General features: G+C 43.3%; 1 protein-coding gene across 1 annotated transcript in view; it reads left to right on the top strand.

Annotated features, from left to right (window-relative positions):
• The window catches only part of znf608 (zinc finger protein 608), a 34,020-nt gene extending 9,180 nt beyond the window's left edge, over positions 1–24,840 (top strand). The window contains exons 2-9 of the mRNA XM_080765749.1: positions 3,118–3,400; positions 12,173–12,260; positions 14,293–16,849; positions 17,897–18,386; positions 21,548–21,708; positions 22,073–22,220; positions 23,590–23,649; positions 24,716–24,840. Coding sequence (XP_080621875.1) covers positions 3,118–3,400; positions 12,173–12,260; positions 14,293–16,849; positions 17,897–18,386; positions 21,548–21,708; positions 22,073–22,220; positions 23,590–23,649; positions 24,716–24,735 — 3,807 coding nt within the window. The 3' untranslated portion in view covers positions 24,736–24,840. The remainder of the gene's footprint in view (positions 1–3,117; positions 3,401–12,172; positions 12,261–14,292; positions 16,850–17,896; positions 18,387–21,547; positions 21,709–22,072; positions 22,221–23,589; positions 23,650–24,715) is intronic.
• The last annotated feature ends 652 nt before the right edge of the window (positions 24,841–25,492 follow it).

Genomic DNA, 25,492 nt, shown 5'->3' with positions numbered 1-25,492 from the left:
AAAAAGAGGGGAATGTTGCCTTCCGATCCATAATCAGAGCACACATTCAGCAGCTGCTGTAGGCCAGCAGAGCAGGGAGATATGATGATCAGGTCATTCGCATACATTAGATCGTTAACAAGCCTCTCTCCCACCATACAGCCAGTCCTACACTTTCTGAGATGTGTAGCGAGTTTGTCCATATATAAATTGACAAGCACAGGTAATAAAATCCCACCCTGTTTGACCCCATTAGTCACTAAAAAGGGCCCAGATATAGTATCCCATCTAACTTGCATGGTTTGATGGGAGTACCATAAATGTAAAATACGTATTTAATAAGAAGGAACGCCTCTCTCTCCTAGCTTAGCAAACAGTTTCCCATGTCAATTACTTACATTTAGCAGACAGTTTGAGGGTCAAATATGGAGTTAAGAGGTTTTGTCCCAAAGCACTTTTTAATACTTTTCATTGGTTCCAATGTTTTGAGGGATGCTAGCCCCTCCTATGTCCAGCTTTGAGGGTTTGTGTGAACACAAACATTGAAGACAAAAGTGTGTAAACACAAACAATGAAGACAAAAATCACACCCGTGTGAAGTGAGGGGCACTCTTATCATCTTACAACATCGAGGAGGGAATTCGGTATAGCTCATGTTGCTACAGTATGATTAGGTGATGTAATGATGACGTAAAACAAACCGTGACAAAACAAACATTAAACCTGTAGGAGGGGCTAGCGCCCCTCAAATGTGTGTAAACACAAACATTGAAGACAAAAGTGAGGACGCAAATTGTGATTGGCCAGAATGAGATGATGTATGATGATAAGAGCGACTTCACACAGGTGTGATTTTTATAACCAACACTGATTTATGGAAAAATAAATCAAAAACCTCAGAACATTTAGTTGGTTTCCTCCCGATACTAGCGACAACATAATTCTACAAATATAAAATATCAAGTGATGTACAGTTTGTGTAAAACAATTCATGAACAATTCATGGTGGCATTGTTTGTCGGCCTGTGCATCAGACTGTCCATCTCGACTGTCTCCATCCGTCAATTACTTTGGTCGCAAAAAATATATATTGGAAAGTAAACTACTGGTTGGAATGCCATTTATGTTCTGTGAATCTTAATGCTCCCAGGAGGCTGAACCTGTTCATGACCTTTCCTCCAGCGCTCACAAGATATTTAATCTAAAAGGCAGATTTGTCATGAATCTTGCTGGGTACATTCATGCTCCCTGGCCTGGAGGACTAACCACACTGATTTTGGTGACTCAATGGTTGTTCTTCACCTGTGGGCCAAAATGTCCAGTTGCACACAAAATATCTCGACAATGCTTGGGTAAGAGAAATGGAAAAGGATGAATTGCCACGAAACTTGCTGAGTGCATTTGCGCTCCCTTGAAGATGAACTCTAACCATTTGAGTGACCCCATGACCTTTCTGTTTGGACCACCCTCCATAATTTCCAAAATGTCCTGCATTGGTCTGTCAACCGGTTTTCATAAATAAACAAAACAGTAGCTTGTCCATCTTTTAGATTATTGCAGAAAAATAATTTTGTTGAACACAATCTTCAACAGTGAAAAAATACATTCTAGTATCCTCATTAATTTGTTTTTGTTCTTGTTCTGTAGCTTTTTACAATAGGCTAACATAGTGCTAATGCAGATATAGGTAATGTATGTACCCTTAAATGTAGTTACTGTGCTCAGCCTTTGGATATCAGCTTCAACACAATCACTTACAGTAACAGTTTAAAGACAATCTGTTACCTCCCGGTATCTGCATATAGCATTATTATCATTCAAGGGCGAAAGGGCCCTTAAAAAAAAAAAAAAAATGAACCCACAACTCATTTTTTTCGGGGTGTTTTTTTCTGGGTTGGCTCTGCCAACCTCGGGAGAGCAAAGGACTGACCTTATGCTTCCTTCATATGAGGAGTCCAAGCCTGACAGGGGGGAGTTTCCCTGGTTGTGTTTGTGTCCGGGGACCAAGGCTACAATGCAGCCTGACAGCGTGTCGCAGGTTCGAGTCCGATCCCGACGACCTTTGCTGTCCTTTGGTGTCACTCCCCATCTCTCTCCCCATTTCCTGTCAGCCTGTCCTATCAATAATAAAGGCATAAAAGGCCCCAAAACTGATTCAGGGAAGATTGAGCATTGAGGCTCCTCTAGCCAGCGATCTACAGTATATTGAGCCCTAACACTGAGAGAAGTCATTCACAGCCGTTTTGTCCTGCTCTCTCAACAGAATTAATTTCCAGAGCTGGAGTAATTGGGACCATAATAAGCTGTGAGGTTGAGGGCAGCACTTTGAAGACCTGCCACTCGCTGTGTATTTAATTACAAGTTGCCATGGCAACGACAACAGTTAAGATCACTTGTGGATTTTGGAAGCCAAAACAGCGGTTCTCTGTTTAATAAAGGTCCTATGTAGTGCTATCTTTTTCTTTTCTTTCTTTTTTACTCACTGAGAGGCAGCTTGCTGCCAGCCTTACAATACTCAAACCAAATAAGGCCCTGACAAGGCTGACAGTTTGACAGGTTCCATTCTTAAAGGGAAACATTGCTTATTTTGAACCTAAATGCTTATTTTGAACCTAAACACACACACACACACACACACACACACACACACACACACACACACACACACACACACACACACACACATGCACACATACACACACACACACACACACACACACACACACACACACACACACACACACACACACACACAGCGCAACTCGAACGTGCACCCACTGAAGGCCAGGTCTTGTATCCTTCTGTATATCTGCCATGTTGACTTTATCGTCTGAATGTGAAATTTAATGTTTTCTTTGTTTTCCTATTATGATTTGACTTGTATAAAGACTTGTATAAGTCTCTTGTATTGTTGTTGTTTTGTTCTGCCATAGTGAAGCCAAAGACATATTTCCACATCTATTCTATTATGTTCAGAAAGAAATCACACACTCGTGTGAAGTCAGGGGCACAGCGAGGGCAGTATTTATATCAGCCACATGACGTCTTACGTGCGTTTCTATGAGTGTGCTCCATTCAAATTCCTCTTTCCTCTGCAGTCCTTCAACATTTCTTTCCTCTCCTTCCCTGTGTTTGCAGGTAGACCCCATGTTCACAGTGCCAGCTCCCCCGGCCCCTGGCCACCCTGGTCCTCTAGGGGTGTCCCTGCCTTCAACTCCTTCCTTCTCCCCTCCGGCCCTGCCCCTGTCCAGCCCCAAGCAGCTGGTGGTCAGGACGCGCTCCATCGGCACTAACACCCAGGATGGAGTGAGTGGAGGCGGAGATTCTGTGGGTCTGGAAGGAGACGGGGCCTGCCTGGGGCCATGCCAGCCGGGCACCAGCGTTAACCTGGAGGGCATCGTGTGGCACGAGACTGACGAAGGTGAGGCGAGATGATGAGTTCACATTTCCACTTCTAGTTCACAACTTTAATTTGTCTGACTCCCACATAGGAAATTAGGTTTGCAGCAAGGCATCTATACAAAATATTCATATACACAACTGGAGCTGTTGTGCAGGATAAATGTGTGTTTCATTTAGCCCATGTATGACCTGAAGGGAGCTCTCTAATACTGCATTGAAAGGGTGAATATAATGACATTCCATATGTTGATCCTTACCCACCCGTCTTTCCGCTTCGATGTCTCCCTTTTGACTGATACATGTCCATTCAAACTCTAGACGGGACCCCCCAAAGTTATTAGTGCAACTGCGCCCGGCAGCCAGCGAAAACTAGAGTTCTCAACACGTCCGAAAATGAAGGCCCGGCCCTACCTGCATGGGCCCTCATCACAAACTGTACACTCAAGACACTACCCCTGCTGCCACCCTTAGATTTCCAAATGGATCTGACCTGTTCTGACATTCCATATGTTGATCTGACCTCATCAAACCCTGTACACTCAAGACACGCTCCATATATGGCCAGTACAGAATTCATTCCATATGTCCATATGCCCCCCATGCCAAAGCGCCAGTGCTCGCCCAGCAGTCTGCCGTCATCCAGGCGGATGTGTGTCGCTTCTCGCCCTCATATAATATAGCCTGTAAGAAGAAGATCCAGTCTTCTCCATTTATGGCTGCTGGGCAAGCACTGGCGCTTTGGCATGGGATCAACTTTGACCAAAAATACATGCAATGATTGCGTTTTTGAATGTAGAGTTGGAGATCTATCATTCTGGAGATCAATCATTCTGTTGAGCTGGTCGAGTCATCATTGTGATGCGAGAACATCATTGTGATGTCAGAACAGGCCAGCTTCATACAGTATATGGAGATGTAGGGGTTTGATGAGGGCAGATCAACATATGGAATGAATTCTGTACTGGCCATATACGGAGCGTGTCTTGAGTGTACAGGGTTTGATGAGGTCAGATCAACATATGGAATGAATTGGGAGGTCTACAATACCTGGATGTTTTCAAAGAAGGAGCCAAAGTATCCCGGAATTGAGCATTGTCTCCCGAACTCCCGAAGAGAAGTGTAAACCTTCAGAAACATGTACTGAAATTGGTATTGGTAACCCCCCTGCAACGTCATGTGGCCTGCCAAGCCTATCGTCTTTTTATGTTTGCGCTGGCAGCCACAGTATGTATATGACCCCAGTGACGTCATGTGGCAGCCACAGTATGTATATGACCCCAGTGACGTCATGTGGCAGCCACAGTATGTATATGACCCCAGTGACGTCATGTGGCAGCCACAGTATGTATATGACCCCAGTGACGTCATGTGGCAGCCACAGTATGTATATGACCCCAGTGACGTCATGTGGCAGCCACGCCCACAGTAGGCGCCCCTCACTTCACACAAGTAGCATACTGGCGTTTTTGCACAGGTTTGTGTGTATGAGCACGGAATCTGCTCAGCTGATTGGCTGAGCACGGAATGTTATGTATGATGATGATGTATGATGATAAAAGCGCCCCACACTTCATACAGTAGTGTGATTTTTAAGGGGCGTTATCCCCTTCTATAAACAGCTTTTGTCCCCACATGTCTCAAGATTTGCCATTGACCACGGTTAGAGAATTCTGTTCAAATGTCTGCTAAATTTTGTCCCCGCCCGTCTCAAGTTTTGCCATTGACGATGAACGGAGAAATTACGTCAGAATTCCGCTAAATATGACGTAAATTAAGCATCAATTAAACATTGTATCATGGTTAAATAATTTCATACAGGTCTTCATTCAACGATTATTAGCTTAAATGTATACTGTGCTGGATTTGCCCACTTGAAGTAGTAGAATGTTATACTATTCATACTGCTCTATTATTATGGCCTAGCAGTTGTTTAACAACCACATTACAATGCCAATTGCAATGCACTGCATGTCCCTCTGGATTATAATGATGATAATGATTAATTTATTTGGATAGCATTTTTCCTAACAAAGTTTAGGAATTTTTAAGAATTCAAGGCATTGTTGTTGCCCAACCCGAGCAGCTATGATAGCTGCTCGGGTTGGGCATTTTAGCAGGTGGCCAACTGCAAAAGCCTGATTGCCCTGGGTAATGAGCCAAGTTTTTGGAACAACCAGGAGGGCTTTAGAGAATCTAAGGCTTATAAGGGACCAGCATTTCCGGAATTAACTGTCCGTGCAGGGCTTTAAAAGTGATCCGTATAAATCTTAAAATCGCTTCTGAAGCTCACAGGCATCCAGAAGAGCAGCCAAGATGAGATGTGATTTTGTTATGTTTCTTAGTATTAGTTAACAGTCTAGCAGCAGAACTCTTTACCAATTGGAGACAGGATATATATATATTATTTTGCTGAGGCCAGACTATTATGTCATGGTTATGGCATCACAGCCATTGATCACAGCTATTTGTTATGGGATAGATCTTACTTAAAACCATGCAGCCGTCCCTTACGTTTATTGGAAGAATGTCAATTATAAACACACTTTGCAAGTTGATTTGTCTGGCGACCAGCAGCAAAATGCTACACAGCACACCTTTAAAATAAAATGGATGAAGTTGTCTTCAAGAACAAAAAATGAGTTCTTGCCGGTAAGCTTCACCGATGCCGATGTAATATGTCACTAATAAATATCTTGTCTTTCTGCAGTGCACAACTGCAGTGCTTTGCCAACCACATGGCGTGTGGTGTGAGGTGTTGAGTTGTAGTCCAACCACAGGGCGTCTGGTGTGAGGTGTTGAGTTGTAGTCCAACCATAGGGCGTCTGGTGTGAGGTGTTGAGTTGTAGTCCAACCATAGGGCGTCTGGTGTGAGGTGTTGAGTTGTAGTCCAACCATAGGACGTCTGGTGTGAGGTGTTGAGTTGTAGTCCAACCACAGGGCATCTGGTGTGAGGTGTTGAGTTGTAGTCCAACCACAGGGCGTCTGGTGTGAGGTGTTGAGTTGTAGTCCAACCACAGGGCGTCTGGTGTGAGGTGTTGAGTTGTAGTCCAACCACAGGGCGTCTGGTGTGAAGTGTTGAGTTGTAGTCCAGGCCAGGCCCAGTGGTAATTAACATGGAGCGCTGCTCTTCACCCTGGCAACAAACACACACACGCACGCACAAAGCACACAGAATATGGACTGTGCACAATACTGCGCGAGTCAAGGCACACACGGTGCCCTACACTTAACAGTGAGTCGAGAGGAGAGAGGGAGACGAGTGGAAAGGATGCATTTACTGTAGCCATTGAACCTCTGGCAGAGGCCATTAGAACGCATCCACAGGTCAAAGGGATCAATAGCGGGAAAAAAGAGCATGTCATCTCGCTATATGCAGATGATATATTACTTTTTCTTAGTGACCCTAAGAGAACTATCCCAGCTGTATTAGAAATAATGAATGAATTCAGTAATTTCTCTGGTTATAAAATTAATGTGAGCAAATCCATAGCCCTACCACTGGGAGCAAGATATCCAAATAATATAGTATCTCCGATCAATCTGACTGATAAAGGCTTCAAATATTTGGGGATATATATTCCTTACCACTTGGAGGATTTAGTGAAGACAAACCTGACCCCCGTTATTAAACAGATTAAATTGGACCTAACCAGATGGATGGAGCTTCCAATATCCTTCTTGGGACGTATCTCCATAATCAAAATGAATATACTCCCTAGAATTTTATACCCTATGCAAATGATACCCAACAGTCTTTTCAAAGATATAAACAGAGCCATGTCAGCATTTATTTGGAGAAATAAACGCCCAAGAATGAAATTGGAAAAGCTCTAGCTCCCAGTGGAAAAGGGAGGATTAGCAGTCCCCAATTTTCAATATTATCAATGGGCAACAGTAGTGAACAATTTAGCAGAATGGGTGGAACAAGACCCCAACTCAACATGGTTGGATCTTGTACCACAGGGTTGTAACTCTATAGTGCTACCAAATCTACCATTCATAACCGATACTAGATTGTTACCAGGTATTGGGGCAAATTTTATTGTGAACAACACTCTGAATACATGGAATAACATAAAGAGGGCATTCTCAATGTCAAAGAAATATTATTTTTATGCACCGATTGTTAACAACCCCAATTTTATCCCCTCTTGTAATGACCCTGGGTTCAAGGAATGGCACACAGTAGGAATTCAGGTGATAAATGATCTATACCAGCATGGTACCTTGAAATCTTTTGGACAACTGCAAGAACAATATGGGCTACCCCGGATACATTTTTTTTTAGATATTTACAAATTCGAAGTTATCTAAATTCTATACCCCAGTACAAAGAAGGACATGGACCAGAGCAGATCGAGAGACTTATTCTCCAGGTCTGCCGGCTGAAGAAGAAAAAAACAAGTTATATCAAAAATGTATTTCCATAAAGAACGTTAATACCAACATCAGCAGGCAGTCGTGGGAACGAGACTTACAAATTACAGTTAATGACCATCATGGAAAAGAATCATATTAAATAGTAAAAAGATATGTTGCAACTACAAACCTCAGGAAATCCAATTCAAGATCATACATAAACTACAAACTACTCCATATCAAAGGAGCAAATATGATAAAGACTGCTCTGGTACATGTCTGAAATGGTGGGCACATATGTGCACCTAATGTGGCCTTGTCCAGTAATCCAAAAATGTTGGGAGGAAGTGAAGAACGAAATTTCTACTATAACAGGTCTAAGGATCGAACTAGACCCCCTACAATGTATCTTGGGCTTACACCCAACGACACCTGAATTCAATAGATTTAAGAGAATTCTGAATATACTATGGTACTGTGCTAGGTTGTCAATACTACAATGTTGGATAGGGGATGTTGTTCCATCTGTATCGAGTTGGCTCCATAATGTTCTACAACTGCTCCCACTAGAACGGCTCACACATGTTCTCCAAGGAGACATGGATGGATTCTTCTTGGTTTGGGGCCCAGTTGTGGAATACATGGGAGTAGAATACGCAGAAATATTATCAAGAGGTTTGGCAAATTAAGGAAATATTCATGTTAAGAACAAAGGCTTTAAGATTTCTAAGACTACATGAACAAGTATATAAGGAGTAAGAAGAAGATGATGTATGGACGTATGTATGTATAATGTATGTCGGTTAGTCTGTGTATGTATATGTGAGTCATGTATCGGTTTGTGCAAAAATGAAAAAAAATAAAATGATTGAAAGAAAGAAAGGAACGGATGCAGATGAAAGTTAACGAGGAAAGAAAAAGAGGGACAAGACTAGGGAGGAAGAGGAAGAGACAGAGTGAGACAGTGAACCTCATTTCATACTCTCTGCAACAGTGAGATAAAGAGGGAGGGAGAAAAGTAGTGAGTGACAAAAGGAACAGAGGAAAAGTGAGAGAGGAGGAGGAGGAGGAGGAAGGGAGGGGATAGGTATAGAAGATGGAGAGAGGAAGGTGCTCTTCACTGTGTGTTTGCACATGAACCCTATTCTATCCAAACATTCAGCAAAACTAGCATATCTACAAACATAATTATGTGACTCTTTTTGAGACAGTCATGGTGGCAAACCTGTTTTCTCATCTCGCTGTTGTCTGCAAGACATTACTCTATAAGCCATATCTCCAAAACTGGTGGGTTAAACTGAACAACCAATATGTCAATTTGAAGCTATTATTCCCTGCTCTCATATGACATGAAAAAACAACAGATAAAATATATAGTAATAATAATATTCAATGACTTAGCCTCGGTCAGACACCGTCACATATCTTGTGATCTTGTAGATAGTCTATTTCCGGCAAAGATATAGAGACAAAAAGCTAGGGGGCCTAGACCCCGGACTCCTCGGATTCCGGTCAATGAAGTATATAAGTGTAAAGAGGTTAATTGAACTGTGAAATAAATCCAATCTTACTGTGTTGAATAGATAGAACGCAGCTCAGATTCCCACATGGATCAGAGAGATGCAGTGGAAAGAAGAAAGAGGGGCCGGAGGGAGAGGGATTGAGGGAAAAGGAGGCCAGGCAGTTGAAAAGCTGGGAACATGGACAGTGCATAATACATACATATACTCTAGCTCTGAATAGAGCAGACAGAACTGATATATATATATATATATATATATATATATATATATATATATATATATATATATATATATATATATATGAGAGAGAGAGAGAGAGAGATGGAGCAGTAGGGAGATTACGGAGGGGGGGGGGGTATTTTGTCTGTCTTTGGAAGGAAAGATGCAAGTGTGCATGTATTGGGGGAGTGAGATACACTGTGAGAGAGTGAAAGGAATGAAGAATGAGAGAAGATGAGGGACAAGCTAGGCTCGGAGAACAATAAAAGCAATACAACATTTTTAGAGAGAGCAATTTTTTTCCCCCAGTCCCTTTCATCATGAGTGATCGGCCTTGCCACTCAGGGACTATTCTTCAGACGACATTGTGATATGTGAGCCTCCATCCTCTGGTGGCGGAGGGATACGGGGCTGACACTGTATGAATATTGATTAAGTGGAATGCTAATTGAAGAGCTTCAGGGCTTGATGAGCCCAAATTAAATGACAATTTGCGCTGCTCAGAGGCTTACAGAAGCTCTCTTTCTGTGTGGCTCTGTGGCTCTCTGCTCCCCCAACATTTATACATACACACATTTTGCACTCAAAGGACCACAATGGAAATACGCATTGTACATGCATGTATATGCATTTTGTCAATATAATCAGTCAATTAAGCGAGCAAGTGAGCGATCGATCAACGTGTCTGTCTGTCTGTCTGTCTGTCTGTCTGTCTGTCTGTCTGTCTGTCTGTCTGTCTGTCTGTCTGTCTGTCTGTCTGTCTGTTGTTAATTTGTTACACTGTCTCATGAGTCTGTCATTCAGTGTCTCTCTTCCTTTGTCCGTTTGTCTTTCAGCCTGTCTGTTTTGTCTTTTTTCTGTTTTCTGTCAAGACCAGACAATTGTTCCATGCTAATAATATTCCCATTATAATGTGTGTCAGGGGCCCAGCGTCAGCTGTTGTTTGATTTTCAATGGTCTTTTGTCACAGAGAACAGATTTTCTGTGAGGAAACAGGATTTTTTTAATTATCCAAGTTGGGGTGCATAGACGAGTCATATTGGTTAGACATGGGTTAAGGTTAGGTATAGGTGTGCTGCCCCGTGGGAGGTTAGGATCTATTACAAGATTAAGCTTTTGTAATATTTATGTCTGTCTGTCTGTCTGTCTGTCTGTCTGTCTGTCTGTCTGTCTGTCTGGATAATTATATCTATCACCAGTTCACCATATACACATCTGGAGAATATAATCCCCTTAAAGCTGTACACATGCATCTTAGATCTTAGATACTGTACAAATGTGTAAATGTAACCCAGCTAAATGTACAATCCAGCTTTTGATGTGCTGTGATTGATTGTCAAGCTAACTGACGAGATGGAACTGTGCTGCAGTCAAACCTCATTTTAAACTTCCAATCTGTTTAAAACGTGATTCCCTTTACTGCCAGTGGCACATCACAGAGAGAAGGTTAATGCTTTTCAAATGTCAGTCTGTCTCTCGCCTTGTCTGTCTCCTGAATCCTTCCCTCGCGCTGTGTGTGTGTGTGTGTGTGTGTGTGTGTGTGTGTGTGTGTGTGTGTGTGTGTGTGTGCACTGTGCGCGCGCGCATGTTCGCGGCTGGGTGCTCTGTATACATGTGAATTTGTGAGAACAAAGTGCACTGTAAAGAGTATTATAGCAACATTTTTCAAAAACTAAATAGAAATCACACTATATTGACACAATATTGATCAATGTTATAGTAATTACAGTATCCTAAGCAACTAAGCAAGGTATTATTGTGCTGTATGAAAATCATGTTCTTCTCAATACCTTTCTTATATACAGTATACACGCACGCACGCACACGCACGCGTGCACACATATTCCACGTGAATTGCAGCTCATCATTATTAACATGAAAATAAATAGATAAATAAGATATTTTAATATGTGTTGCCCTACCCTGAGTTTTCCTATTAGCTTTAGTACACCCCACCAGTTTGAACATGGGTTTTTACTCATTGTGTGTAGTGTAATTGACATGAGTATGAAAGTAATATGAATTGTTTCTTTAAGAATGCAAAGTTTGAAGCTTTACTTTCCTTTCCTTTCCTTTCTGTACTTTTGTTATACAGAACCAAAAGTCAACATGCATGGTCCTGATGGGGTGCAGACATTTTTCCGACATACCACGAGTCCGACCGGCAATAGTCCGACATGCCAATAGTCTGACCATAGAAACACCCCATTTTTACCCCAAGAGTCCGACATGACATTAGCCCGTCAAAGGTTATGCCATTGATATGACGGGGTGCATACTTAGTTTAGACTAGTCATTGGTTAGACATAAGGTTGGTGAGGGGTGCATTAAGACTACCGGATTAAGGTTGGTGAGGGGTGCGTTAAAACCACCGGATTAAGGTTGGTGAGGGGTGCGTTAAGGTTTGGGAGAGGGTTACGGTTAGGTTTAGGTGTGCTGCCCCGTGGGAGGTTAGGGTTAGGGTGAGGGTTTGAGATAGGTTGTAGGACTAATGACTGGTCTAACCAAGACAGAGACATCGACGCTCTCCGTATTCCACCCCCCTTTCTCGCTCTTGGTACGTTGGAACCATAGACTGTAGAAAATAGGGTTGGAACAAATGCCTTCACCCGGTGCTGAGAGGTAAGGTTTTTAAACGTTGTTTTACGTTTATGTGTAATGCGTCTGCTCCTGTTCTGTGTGACTGGCAGGTGTTCTGGTGGTGAATGTGACGTGGAGAAAGAGGACCTATGTGGGAACTTTGCTTGACTGTACCAAACATGACTGGGCTCCTCCAAGGTAACATTGAATTATATTTCTTTATTTTATGAATGACACTGCATGTGTTCTGGCCTAGAATCAAATCCTGCCAGAGGCTTTTCACCTTTAATTTGCAGCTACTGCAATTAAAATAGGCCTGGGCTTTCAAAGTGCTTTAACATCGGATCTGTCTACATCACTGTTAGTGTTTCACTAACACTGGGTTGGGAACTTGGGACCGATTGTGATGGGTCGCGGGACTCGCAGGTAAATAAATATAGCGGTCAAGAGCATCCAAGCATGTCGACGAGGTCGGGGAGGCCGAAACATTGTTTTTTGTTATTAAATTATTTGGGGAGCATTAAGACAGTGTTCTTCTCTTTTTAGTTTGCCTACCCAGGCCTCGCAAACTTTGGTCATAGCCACTGGAATTTTCAATTTCCACCATATTACGTTTTCTTTGAAAAACACAGTTTTTGCTACTACTCCTACCGATTTTGTCCAAACCTCACCCAAATTGGTACTCATTATCTCTGTAGTCGCATGGGTTGAAGATCTATCTGTCAGATAGATTTCCACCTTGTTATTACTATTATAATTATTGCTACAGCCCATAATGTTAATAATGTTGAAATTGACAACCCACCTGAAAATGTTTTTTTCTGTTAATTATAGAGCTAGAGAGACGGAGAGTCACACTCTATAGCAATGATATAGCAAACTATTACTTAAATTACCAGTTGTCTGAGGAAGAGGCTGTGGTGGTTCTGCCTATCCCTGCCTTCTCGCAATCCCTCTACCTCTGTCACAAATTGGCCCAGATAGGCCTTTCAACTAATGGAAAAAGATGAAACGTGACTCAAATTGAGTTCCATTTGCATTTATATGATACATAAATTATATTTAGACTGATGCTGAATTAATGCCAAGTGAGCTTCCTGCATTTTAGTAATTTGGCCTACATGCAAATTATACATTTTGTTTGTATGTATCCCATTTAAATACACGTAAATACATGTATTCTTCAATAGAGTAATAGTCTGTCATTACTAGCAAATACCTGTATAACAGCCTAATAATGTTATAAGGGGTGGGGTTTGTCTGAATAGAAAGAAAAAAGGAAAATAAGAGGAGATTTACATCCTTCCCTTTCATTACAAAAATAATTAAATATACCCATGACTGATTAAATTATCATTTTCAACAACAGCTTATTTGTTTTCAATATAAAGAATACATTTTGTGCTTCTATTACCTTTTAAACAGTGAGTGTATCACTATCTATTATTTGTTTGATTTGCACACAAGGCACACTACTAAAAATGCATGTCTAAGTGAATTAATGTTACTAAGACTTAATAGTAATATTGTTTCTGTTTTCAGCCGCCAGTCTGTGTTGAATATGAACAAAACCATCTCCATTCCCCAAATGGATTACAAATGGGTAGTTGCTTTTATAATTGCCAAGTGGAAAATGTAACAGTCACTGCTCTGCGCACTGAAACCACTCAATTAATTCTCCTGTATGCAAATTATTGTTGTCATGGTAATTGCAGCTTAATCTCAGAAACCAGGAACAAAATGTATTTTTCTCTATTTGGTCATAGTGGGCTTCTGTCCTGGAAAAATGTTGCACATTATATTGACTGTTCCTTGTATTTTGCTTTTAGATTTAGAGTAGACATAACATACATAAATATAAGAATCGTTCACTTCGTAAGTTCGTATACACAAGCCTCTGGAAAAGGAGCCCCAGCAAAGTACAAAAGATCATAATAATCAGGGCAGAGGAACTACAAGGTAATGGGGAGTGGATGTGTCAGTTGTAGTGAATGTCAACCATGTTGCCTGTAGTATTTGTCATGTGTAGTCTGATGTCACTCAATGTGACATTTAATTGCTTAGAAATCAGAGAAATGTACTATTATATTCATATTATTAAGATACTAATAATTTCATGTCACCTCAAATCATGTCATCTCATCTAATCCCCTCACATTGCTATTTTTTTGTCTCGATAGCTTCAGTTTGAGAATAAATATTGTTTTTGTAATTGTATTCTCCTCACCAGGTTTTGTGAGTCCCCCTCCAGTGACCCAGAGACACCAGGGGGCCGTGGCCGGGGAAAACGGATGCGATTGGCCATTGCTGAACGACCCTGTGTTGAGACTGCACCCACCCCCAAGGTCAGAGGCCTATCACAGCACAGGAGCCGTGGAGGAGGTGTGGCTGGAACCACATCTGGACAGATCCACAACAAGGGGCGGAGAGGCAGCCTGAACCTCATCAACAGCAATGGCCGAACGCCTGCCTCTTTCTTCACGGTGGAGGAGGTGAAAACGACCAACAACAGTACCTCCTCCATCTCCTCTTCTTCCTCCTCCTCCTCTGGAAAGCGTAAGAACAAACCTCCAGCTGAACTGGACCTCAGCCTTGTCTCTTCTTCCTCAGACGACATCAAAAACGGGAATGGGAAGAGGATCCGTGCCAAGTCCCGCAGTGCTCCCACCACACCGCAGGGCAAGTCCGACCCCTCATTCATGGACCCAGGGGGAGGGTGCGCCTCTTCACCACCTCCTCCCCCCATCCTCATTGACTGCCCCCACCCCAACTGCACCAAACGCTACAAGCACATCAACGGACTGCGTTACCACCAGACGCATGCACACCTGGAGGCAGAAGAGCAGAGGAAACCTGAGCTTCTCAAGGATGGAGAGAGTGAGGAGCGGCTGTCCGACTGTGAAGAGACAGTCGGTCATGTGACTTACAGCCTCCCTGAAACAAACAGCAGCACTAACACTAACAGTAGCACTTCCTCTAAGAAGCCAGCTCCATTATACAAGGTGACCCCAGTGGGGTCTCCTAAAAACAGGCGCCTGCTCCTCAGTACTGACCACAGTCCAACTGCAAACTCGAAGACTAGGAGGACTTCCCTGCTGAAAGACGGTCTGATGGATGACCTGAGCAACCTGCCCATCATCTCCAACATGACTGTGGTTCTGGAGAACTGCATGGTCGCAGACCGTAACTCCACAGTAGAAATGCCCAAATTGGAGGCCGAAGGATTGATTGACAAGAAGGGAGGTTGTGACAGTAAGAGTAAGAAGGCCAACGGCAAGGTAGAGAAGTTGTCCAAGTCACGAACCAACCGTCCTATCGCTCCAGCACCTGCTCCCCCCAAGCTGATCGCTATCCCTAATACCACTTATCCCACAAGTCCAGCCGATACCACCCCGCAGCAGCAGCAGCAACCTTCACCCATGGCTGCTGTGGGTCTCACTAGTAAAAACATGCCCTTGAAGGCCATCAAGCCAAAGTTGAGCATTGTGGTGGAACCGAGCTTGGTCAAAGCCACATTGGTCACCTGCAGCAAAGAGACCAGGAAGAAAGAGAAGAGGAGGCTGAAGGACAAACATGGCAAAGACACACCCATCCGGACCCCCAATGGGGAAAGCAGTGGAATTAAAATGGAGGACAATGGTGCATCTAAAATTGGCGCCAAGGAGGCTTCTGGAAGTCTCCTGAAAGAGCACCTGAGCAAACAGGAAGTTATGAATGGACTGACGGAGAGCCAGGAGAGCAGAATGGCTAGCATCCGTGCAGAGGCTGACAAGGTGTACACCTTCACCGATAATGCACCCAGTCCCTCTATCGGGGGGTCCTCACGGCTCGATGCTGCTGGTGGTTGCCTGACAACAGCGGATGGGGGCAGTAAGAACAACAGCCCTGCATACTCCGACATCTCGGATGCCGGTGATGATGGTGGATCTTCAGAATGCCGCTCGGAAGTCTCCAGGTCCAAGTGTGGCTCTGTTGCTGCTGCTGCCTCAGAAGTGACTTCAAACAGTAACCATGGCAGTGCTGGCAAGACTCCTCCCTCTGTGGCTGCGCCATCGTCAAAAGACCCCCAGTCTCCGTACTACCACCATGGCTATGAGCCCTATTACATACAGGGCTACTTACAATCTGACAGGCAGAACAGCAACGCTTCCGCCTTTCACAAGAGCTCCTCCCATGACAGCAAGGGCAAAGACAGGAAGGAGGAGGTCAAAGAGGAAGACAAAACTTCGACCCATGAGTTCTCCGACTCAAAGAAAGCAGACGGACCTCCTCAGTCCCAGTTACAGCTGGCGATGAGTCAGACCCAGACGGCACTTGCCCAATCCCTCTATTATGGCCAGTACTCCAGAGGACTGTACATGGACCAGAAACTGCTACTGGGCTCCAAGTGCTGCGACCAGCCCCCAGGGGCCAAGCAAAGAGGAGAGAGGGGCCAAGGACTGAGCTGTAGAGATTCAGAAGAAGTTAAACATATGGTAGGGGGATTGGCCAGTGGATCTATGTTGGGCAAAGGAGGGGATGGTGTGAAAGGGTGCTGTGCCAAACCTGTCCTGTCCTATGTGGAGATGGGTGAGAGAGGAGAGAGGGGACAGAACCTGGGCTCCCAGCAGCATGGGGCCAAGACGGCACATGGCATCTTGGTGGACCAACACCAGGGCTTGGGGAAAGACTGCGATGACGTCAAGTCATCCTCCTCTTCCTCCTCTTCGTCTTCTTGCTCCTCTTCTTCTTCAGTCCACAACCCAAACAGTCAGACAGATCTGGACTCAAATGTTTCCTTTTCCAGTGTAAGTTTCTCCCTCTGTCTCTAGCCTGCTGCCACTGTATCGGTGATGTGTTAAACTGAAATATAACAAGATGATGATATGTTGTGTACAGCAAAGCCATTTGGTGCTAATCCTAATGACAATGTGGTTCATGTGGTGCTTTAGATGTGCTTTGCTGTTTTGTTTCAATCATTTGATTGAAGACAAAGTCATTTGGTTTTGATTTGATGGATGCAAATGGGTTTAAACTATTCAATGAGAATGGAGGGGAAGTGGCTGAGGGGGGTTGTTTCATGTCCAACCTTAGCTGTAAATGTACATTCAACACATAAATTATCAAAATAATCTTTTCTAATACATAATTGTTGGTTTTGATATGAGATGGTTTTTTTCATAAATTGTGTACATATCTTTTTAGTTTGTCCTTTCGCACAGGGTTAACTTCTAAGTCTAGTCTAAACATAGTGGGCTACAAAATAAAATGTTTTATTTTTTTAAATTCACATCTAAGCAGGTGCAAGTTGGGTGGCAGTGGGCGTGCTGCTGTTTCCCTTGGTTTTGCTTAAGCTCCACAGCTATGAAAGCTGTCTTCGACTCTTCGTTTGTGCATTGTGTATTGGGGGGAGGGATACTGCATCTCTTATCCCAATTAAAAATGGCTGGCTGTTGAAACATCATCATCCCTCATCAACATCCAGAGCCCTTGACAGACAGGCTGTCTGTCTGCGGCTCTCTTTCACAACCACTCAGTGTTTCCTCTATATTCAGACAGCAGCGGTGGGCTGATGACAGCTAGAACACCCCCTTCCCCCCTCCTTAAAACTAACTGTGAACATGAAAGCTGCACATATTCCCTGAAACCAGAAAATGGAGTAGGGCTACAATTTTAAACAAAAACATCATGTTTTAGTTCTATAACAGTCAGTAGGACCAAAAAGTAAATGGGACTGAAACAAGGATGGACAGTGAATCGACCCCCCCCCCCTCTCTCTCCACCTACCACTGTTAGCAGAGAATAATAGGGGAAACACTGCCTCTTGCACCAACACTTGTCCCTCATCGATCTAGCCTTCAGACGGCCCTTCCTGGGGTCACCGCCTCGCTCACAACAAATACATGGAGCATCTTCAGAGTCAGCATGGTCATGATGAGGAGGACGAGGTTGAAGGAGACAGAGCAAAGGAATGGGGAGGTACCATGGAGCCGGCTGCTGGGGCCAAGACCATGGCATTAGGAGGAGTTGTGGGGGCTGGAGAAAGAGGCGGAGGTGTAGGTGATCCTAAGAAGGCCAGGGTCCATGGATCCCAGGATCTCCCACCCGCCATCAACGCAGAGGATCCTGATGGGCTGGAGGACCTCGAAGAGCAGGACCAGGAGCCAATGGGAGTGCTTTCCGATGAGTCGCAGAGTGCCCGAGCTGCAGTATCTCCTCCCATGACCCCCCAGCAGCCGTACATCCAGTACCAGCATTCTTCCTACCCGCCCTACCTGGCCATGTGTGAGAGCAGCGGAGGCTCCTACAGAGGGGTGTCTCCAACCCTGGTCCACAACTACCCTGGTAAGGCTATCAATTTATATTGTATACACACAGAAGGTTAGTTTATGATAACAGTGACAGTACTATCAGTACTATCAGGAGGTGTATTTTGTACATCAATCTGCCTCACGCTAAGAACACGAGATAGCCTCCTGACCTGCGCGCCACATGGCTCACAGGTGCCCACAGTTACTTATTTGCAAGTAGTAGTAACAAGAAAAGGGCACACCCCTGGAGGGGGTGCATACGTTGTTCAGATCCAACAGGCTAACTAGAAAGAGGCAATTCTGGGAAATTGCAAAGTGTGATTGCCTACATCGCAGCCGTCGAAAATGGAATTACTTTTGGCTCCATGTTGATTAAGCCACCCTCGACACGTGATTCAGATTTGGGACGGATCGGACATTCCGTGCGTGAGTTGTGGCGTTTTTCGTAAAATAGGCCCCTCCCACTAACTTCGGAAGACGATTACGGCCTAACGATATAGAAGATCTTAATTCTGACTGTGCTGTTTTAAATCGGATAGGTCCGGAGATCATGTGTACCGATCTTTGTGAGATTTGGACAAAATCTGTAGGAGGAGGAGCAAAAAGTGTGTTTTGAACAAAATTCAAAATGGCGGGAAATCTATCTAGACGCAAATGGGCGTGGCCTATATGGGGAGATGCGTCATGACCCAAGGAATCCAGGGGAAAAAAACATTTAGATTTTACGACCTACGGTTCAAGAGTTATACCTAAAAACGTAAAGTTGGCTGTTATAGCGCCACCATGAGGCCGACCGGTATACTTCTAAGGTAATTCATTTTAGTAATTATTATGAATCTCTCCTCCAAGTCTTGTAAGTATAGCCCTTACGGTCTCAGAGGAAAAAATACTTGAAAGTGAGTTTTTGCATTTTCCCATTTCCCCATTCATGTCTATGTGGAAATTCGAATTAATTCATATCAATTAAACTATACAACAAATGTCTTAGCAAAGCACAAGCACACGATTCCCGATGTAGCCCGTCGTTTTGACATTATGGCTCGAGTGCGTGCGACAAAAACTGTGGGAGGAGTAGCACGCCAAAATAAAGTCAGAGCAGTAAAACAATAGTCTGATTGCCCTCAGGGCAATCACACTAATTAATGCCTGTCGGACACATGCACCTGGTGCTGGTTAAGACTCACCCGGGGCTCCTGACATGCGTTGCTGGTTAAGACACATGCGTGGCTGGTCAAAACTCACCCGTGGCTCCCGACATTCATTGCCGGTTAAAACTCACCCGTGGCTTCGCTGTGAGGTTATGGTTAGGTTTTGGGGTAGGGTGTCGGACTAATGCCTGTCGGACTGTTAAGCTACATTCAGTATAATGTATAAATTTGCCTCGGTTGGTCCTGTTCGTACGTAACGTCGGACCAAACACATACACCCACCTTGGATGATGGATCACATATCATACATATACACCCACCATGGATCACATATCATACATATACATCCACCATGGATCACATATCATACATATACATCCACCATGGATCACATATCATACATATACATCCACCATGGATCACATATCATACATATACATCCACCATGGATCACATATCATACATATACATCCACCATGGATCACATATCATACATATACATCCACCATGGATCACATATCTCCACCAAACACATGCACCCACCATGGATCACATATCTCCATGCACCCACCATGGATCACATATCATACATGCATCCACCATGGATCACATATCTCCATGCACCCACCATGGATCACATATCTCCATGCACCCACCATGGATCACATATCTCCATGCACCCACCATGGATCACATATCTCCATGCACCCACCATGGATCACATATCTCCATGCACCCACCATGGATCACATATCTCCATGCACCCACCATGGATCACATATCTCCATGCACTCACCATGGATCACATATCTCCATGCACCCACCATGGATCACATATCTCCGCCAAATTTGGAGTCATACTCATCTGTGATGATGGCTGATGTCACACAAGCTGGCCACATGAAGTCCATACAGTATATAACTATAGTATAATTGAGGTCTGTTAGGTTACTATATTGGGATACCTTGGAGTGGATCAACAGCCTTTTACCATGCAGGACACTAATAACAAAGTAAAGCGTATGTTGTTGTTTTCTTTTTTTTTTTTTTTTGGTAGATTAACTCCTGACAAACGGACAGACCTACCATCTCATAAATGGTTATCCTTGCTACAGAACCATGCTGTAAAAATGGATGTGGACAAAATTCACATCCACATTCCAATCTTTACACCGCACATAGTTTGTGTGTATTTATTTTGGTCATTCATTTTTTAAAGAGAACAGTTGTTGAACATACAGTACAACTGTATATTAAGTTGTACTAAGTACAACTTAGTCAACAAGGTGACTATTTGGCCGAAAAGGTATGGGCTGCCTGAAACCGAAGCTTGTTACATTGATGTTTATATTGTATCGATTCTTTAAAGCGCTTTGCCTTGTTTATTTGTGCTTTTTCTCCTTTACCTTGTTCAGCACTTTAGTCGGCCTTGGGCTGTTGTAAATGTGCTATAGAAATAAAGTTTGATTTGATTTGATTGATCACTATCTATTCTTTTAATTAAATTTGTTTGTCTTATATATCTCAAATTCAATAACACAATTTCTACATAATGAAGTGATTTCTTCATGCATATAGTATATGCATTCAAATACACATCCATAAACATATTTCTCCACACATGTGTATTCAATTGATTATTGACTTACTTGTTCATTGCATTTCTTTTTCATCCTTTATATAATTCCTTTATATAATGTCTTGTATAATTTTTTATTGGGCATTTTAAGTTCGTTTTCCAATGAGCTCCACAATTGTACATGTCTGTCGGGTACCCGTGTCCTTATGTGAACATAATATGTGTGAGTGTGTGTCTGTCTGACTGTGTGTGTGTGTGTGTGTGTGTGTGTGTGTGTGTGTGTGTGTGTGTGTGTGTGTGTGTGTGTGTGTGTGTGTGTGTGTGTGTGTGTGTGTGTGTGTGTGTGTGTGTGTGTGTGTGTGTGTGTGTGTGTGTGTGTGTGTGTGTGTGTGTGTGTGTGTGTGTGTGTGTGTGTGTGTGTGTGTGTGTGTGTGTGTGTGTGTGTGTGTGCGCGCGTGCGTGAATCAGGTTTCCACTACCCCTTGTATGGTAAAACAGCAGGAAGGGAGGACTGCGAGGGGAGCCAGCCCACCAGAGGTGGAGCAGTGGGCAGTAAACAGAGCAGTGACTCCACAGCTATGGAACTCCTCCAGCAGCAAACCCACCAGTACCATGGCAAGTCCCCTGCTGTGAGTATACACATGATTGATTGATTGATTGAAGAAAATAACACATTGTTCTTAGTTTATTGCAATTTCGTAATTTGTAGTGTATAGTATCGTCGTCATTGTGCCCTTGCAATATACAGTATGAGAGTTTGTGTCCTCCATATACACAGTAGGCTACCACAGTTACTAATACTGAAATACTTTGTAAGTTGACTTGTATATGCATCTTTTATTACAAAAGTAATGTGATGATTAAGTTGCTTCTCATTCGGATTCAGTTAAAGAGAATGTGAGGCGAATAAATTGAAAATTATGCAAGAGAACATGTACAAGCTGAAGATTGGATTATGAAGAAACTGAATGCACTCTGCTCTCTTTTTCTCAGCCGGGCGAGAAAGGGTCCCCAGAGGGGGAGAGAGAGGCAGAAAGAGAGAGGAACCACGTGGCATTTGCCCGACACCTTCACACACACCACCACACACACCTGGGCATGAGCTACAACCTGATGTCAGGCCAATACGACATCTACCAAGGTAACACTCATCTGAGTGTCTGTCCGCATGTCTTGATAATTACTTGCTTACTTACTTATATTTCTTGTACTCCCCGCCAGCAGGCCATGGACATCAATTCTAAATATTTTTTTAATCCATCAATGACAACAATGTAATTCGACAAAATGTAGAATCGCTATAAGCAATCATCTCTCCAGGATAGTGTTGGGCAAGTTACTTTTTAAAAGTAATTAGTTATACAGTATAGTTATAGTTATAGTTACTGCTCTAAAAAAGTAACTAGTTACTTTACTAGATAGTTATGAAAGTAAATATAGTTACTAACTTACTAGTTACTTTACTTTACTTTATAAAAAAGGCTAAACTAAAAAAATATAGATTTTTGTGTTGCTCTGTGGCAATTATTATGTAGGAACAATACAACACAAAATATATACACAGTTTACATTTGGTGTGTGTGTGTGTGTGTGTGTGTGTGTGTGTGTGTGTGTGTGTGTGTAGCCACTTTCTCTTTCTCATGTGGAATGTGTTTCACTCTGGGAGGTATTCAGTGCACCCTGTCGACAGTTTACATGACAGACTCCGCACTGGCAGGAGGAGGAGACGGTTCTTTTGGATCACATTATGTAATGTGGGTAACTCACCCATTGAAACCACAGTAACTATAATAACGTTACTGAATGGGAAAGAGTAACTAGTTACTTTACTAGTTACCGCAAAAAGTAGTTTCTTTACGTAAAGCAACTCGTTAGTAACTAGTTACACTTATAAGCATCCTGCCTGCCAGGCCCCACCCGGAACTAGCCAAACACAGTAGTAGACAATGGGAATTTGTGTTTTCTGGCTTCATCCTGCCATCAAGTTGCACTTACTGGTGCGAAACTTGTGTAGACCGTACCTGTATATCTGACATCAAAGCACTGTGTTTGACTACGTTTTACAATTTGTCAGAGAGAGAGAGAGAGAGAGAGAGAGAGAGAGAGACACAGAGAGAGATGGAACATGCAGTTTAATACTAATGCATCAGTGTGAGTATACCTGTATGCCTCCTGGTGGACATTTGTACCATTATAGTACTTTAGAGGGTTAGGCATGATTTCAATGCATTTCAAGGATTTGTTTTGACCGGGTGCGTGCATGCATGCGTGCGTGTATTGTGAAATTTATTGTGGGCTATTTATTGTTTGTTTTTCAACCACTAGAGGGGGAAGACCGATAATCCTGTTGGTATGTTGCTTTCATTATTGATGAGATAGTATGAAAAACGCAGTGAGGGAGAGTCGAGAGCATAGCGGAGGTCCTGGAGGACCAGCAGTGTTACACATGGAGCCTATTGCCTCCATTGTATTTCTGGTTGTCTGACTGCTGTTTTTTTTTTCTGTTGAAGGGCTGAGCTCCAGATCACTGGTCTCCAGTCAGCAGGTAGCAGGACACTCTTCCTCTACTGGTAGGCTGTACTCGTTATATTTTCTTATAGCCGTGAAAATAATGGCCATTGGTTTCTACAGACCCGGTTGAATCCTGTTCAATCCGCCATCTTTCTATATCCGGCCCGAAATGCTACCGGAAATGACTGTACTAGGATAAGATGTAATTACGGTATCTAGTAACAACGACACAATAGTAACAACGGCAGGCTGGGTTGTCAATTGCATGTCACTTGTGAATTCCCCATGGAACTGTCAGCTAAATGCCTACAATGTAAGTGTCCCATTAACATACTGACACACCACAGCAGTGGCGCTATCATGATTTTTTTTGATGACTGTAGGGCCGACTGACTCGATACCGGGCACTGCACTCCCTGCGGGGGGGTGGAACACGTGTGTTTAATGTGAAGTCGGTGGGGCAAGCGGTTCTCGAGTAATGTGCATTACAACCGTACACACACGCACGCACGCATGCACGCAGACACGCAGAGACGTGGCACATTTATAGTAGAATATGCTTATTTTAATACGACAGCAGAGTAGCAAATTGATCAACACATTTGTAGTGTGTGTGTGTGTGTGTGTGTGTGTGTGTGTGTGTGTGTGTGTGTGTGTGTGTGTGTGTGTGTGTGTGTGTGTGTGTGTGTGTGTGTGTGAGCGTGTGTGTGTGTGTGTGTGTGTGTGTTTGTGTGAGCGTGTGCGTGCGTGCGTGCGAGCGTGCGTGCGTGCGTGCGTACGTACGTGCGGATATACAGGTAGTTCAGTCTCAAATATGGAACACTCACTGATATGGAACTAGGTACTCTATTAAGGTAGAGAGAGGAGAGACAGTAGATACTTTATTGATCCCCAGAGATCCCCAGAAAAGATGCCAGATTTTCAGGCAGGAGTCCATAAGAGAACAACATACAACAAGGGGGAGGGGGGGGGGGGGGGGGGTACCACTACTACAGTAGAACACAACTCGAAGGTCACAGGTTTGATCCCCTGGACAGTACACTGTGTGTTTTGTAGTGACGGAGTAATCATTGAGTGAGAAACAGCAGCTGTAAGTGTGTGTTTTGTTTTTGTTTGTCTCCACAGAGAGTGAGGGGAAGAAGTAAGAGCATGTGCGTGCCCTGGCTCCCATGTGGAGCAGCAGAATTATCAGACATCAATTCCATGGTGTTGAATAAGCTTCTCTTCCCTGAGAGGCAGAGAATAAAAACACAGACTAAACAAAAACATTCTTTCATTTCTTACTAACAGCCAACTGTTTTTTAACACACCCTGAAGGATGAACAGACCAACGGACATGCAGTCAGAGAGTGGGATTGGGATAACTTTGGAGGACAAACTAACTATACAAATCCATGAAAGCCCGTTTTGAAGCTTTTTGAATTTTAACAGTATTGGGGCATGAAATCCAAACCCCAGCGGACATGGAGTGTATAATCATGCACCAATCTATGGAGACTGAGCCATGCCGCTCGCCTCCATAAAGGCACATCTATTGTAGTGTAATATGACTGAATGTACTGACAATGACTTACATTATCCCAATAGTGTTGTTTCATTGTTTGATTTGAACAAACTCCTACTGGGGATAGGAGGCTAAAGAGTATATTATGATAATTACAGTTATGATTATGATTATTATTATTATTACTGAAGTGGTCCTCCTCACCTCCCATAGTGCTGAGCCTACATTTGTATTACTAATCTGTACTTGAGCGTAACCATGTTGATTGTACTGTCTTTATGTGAGAGTAAGCCTTCACGTCCACCTGCCCAGTGCCATGTAGGAACCCAGTAGTGTATATATTCTGTATAGATTCATGGCAGAAACACTAACATGCTTTATCATATTCTCTGTTGATT

This window comes from Protomyctophum bolini (genome assembly GCF_963924005.1).
Source record: "Protomyctophum bolini genome assembly, chromosome: 6".
Lineage (NCBI taxonomy): Eukaryota > Metazoa > Chordata > Actinopteri > Myctophiformes > Myctophidae > Protomyctophum > Protomyctophum bolini.
Note: the sequence above shows the minus strand (reverse complement) of the source record. Positions and strands in the feature narration are given on the sequence as shown.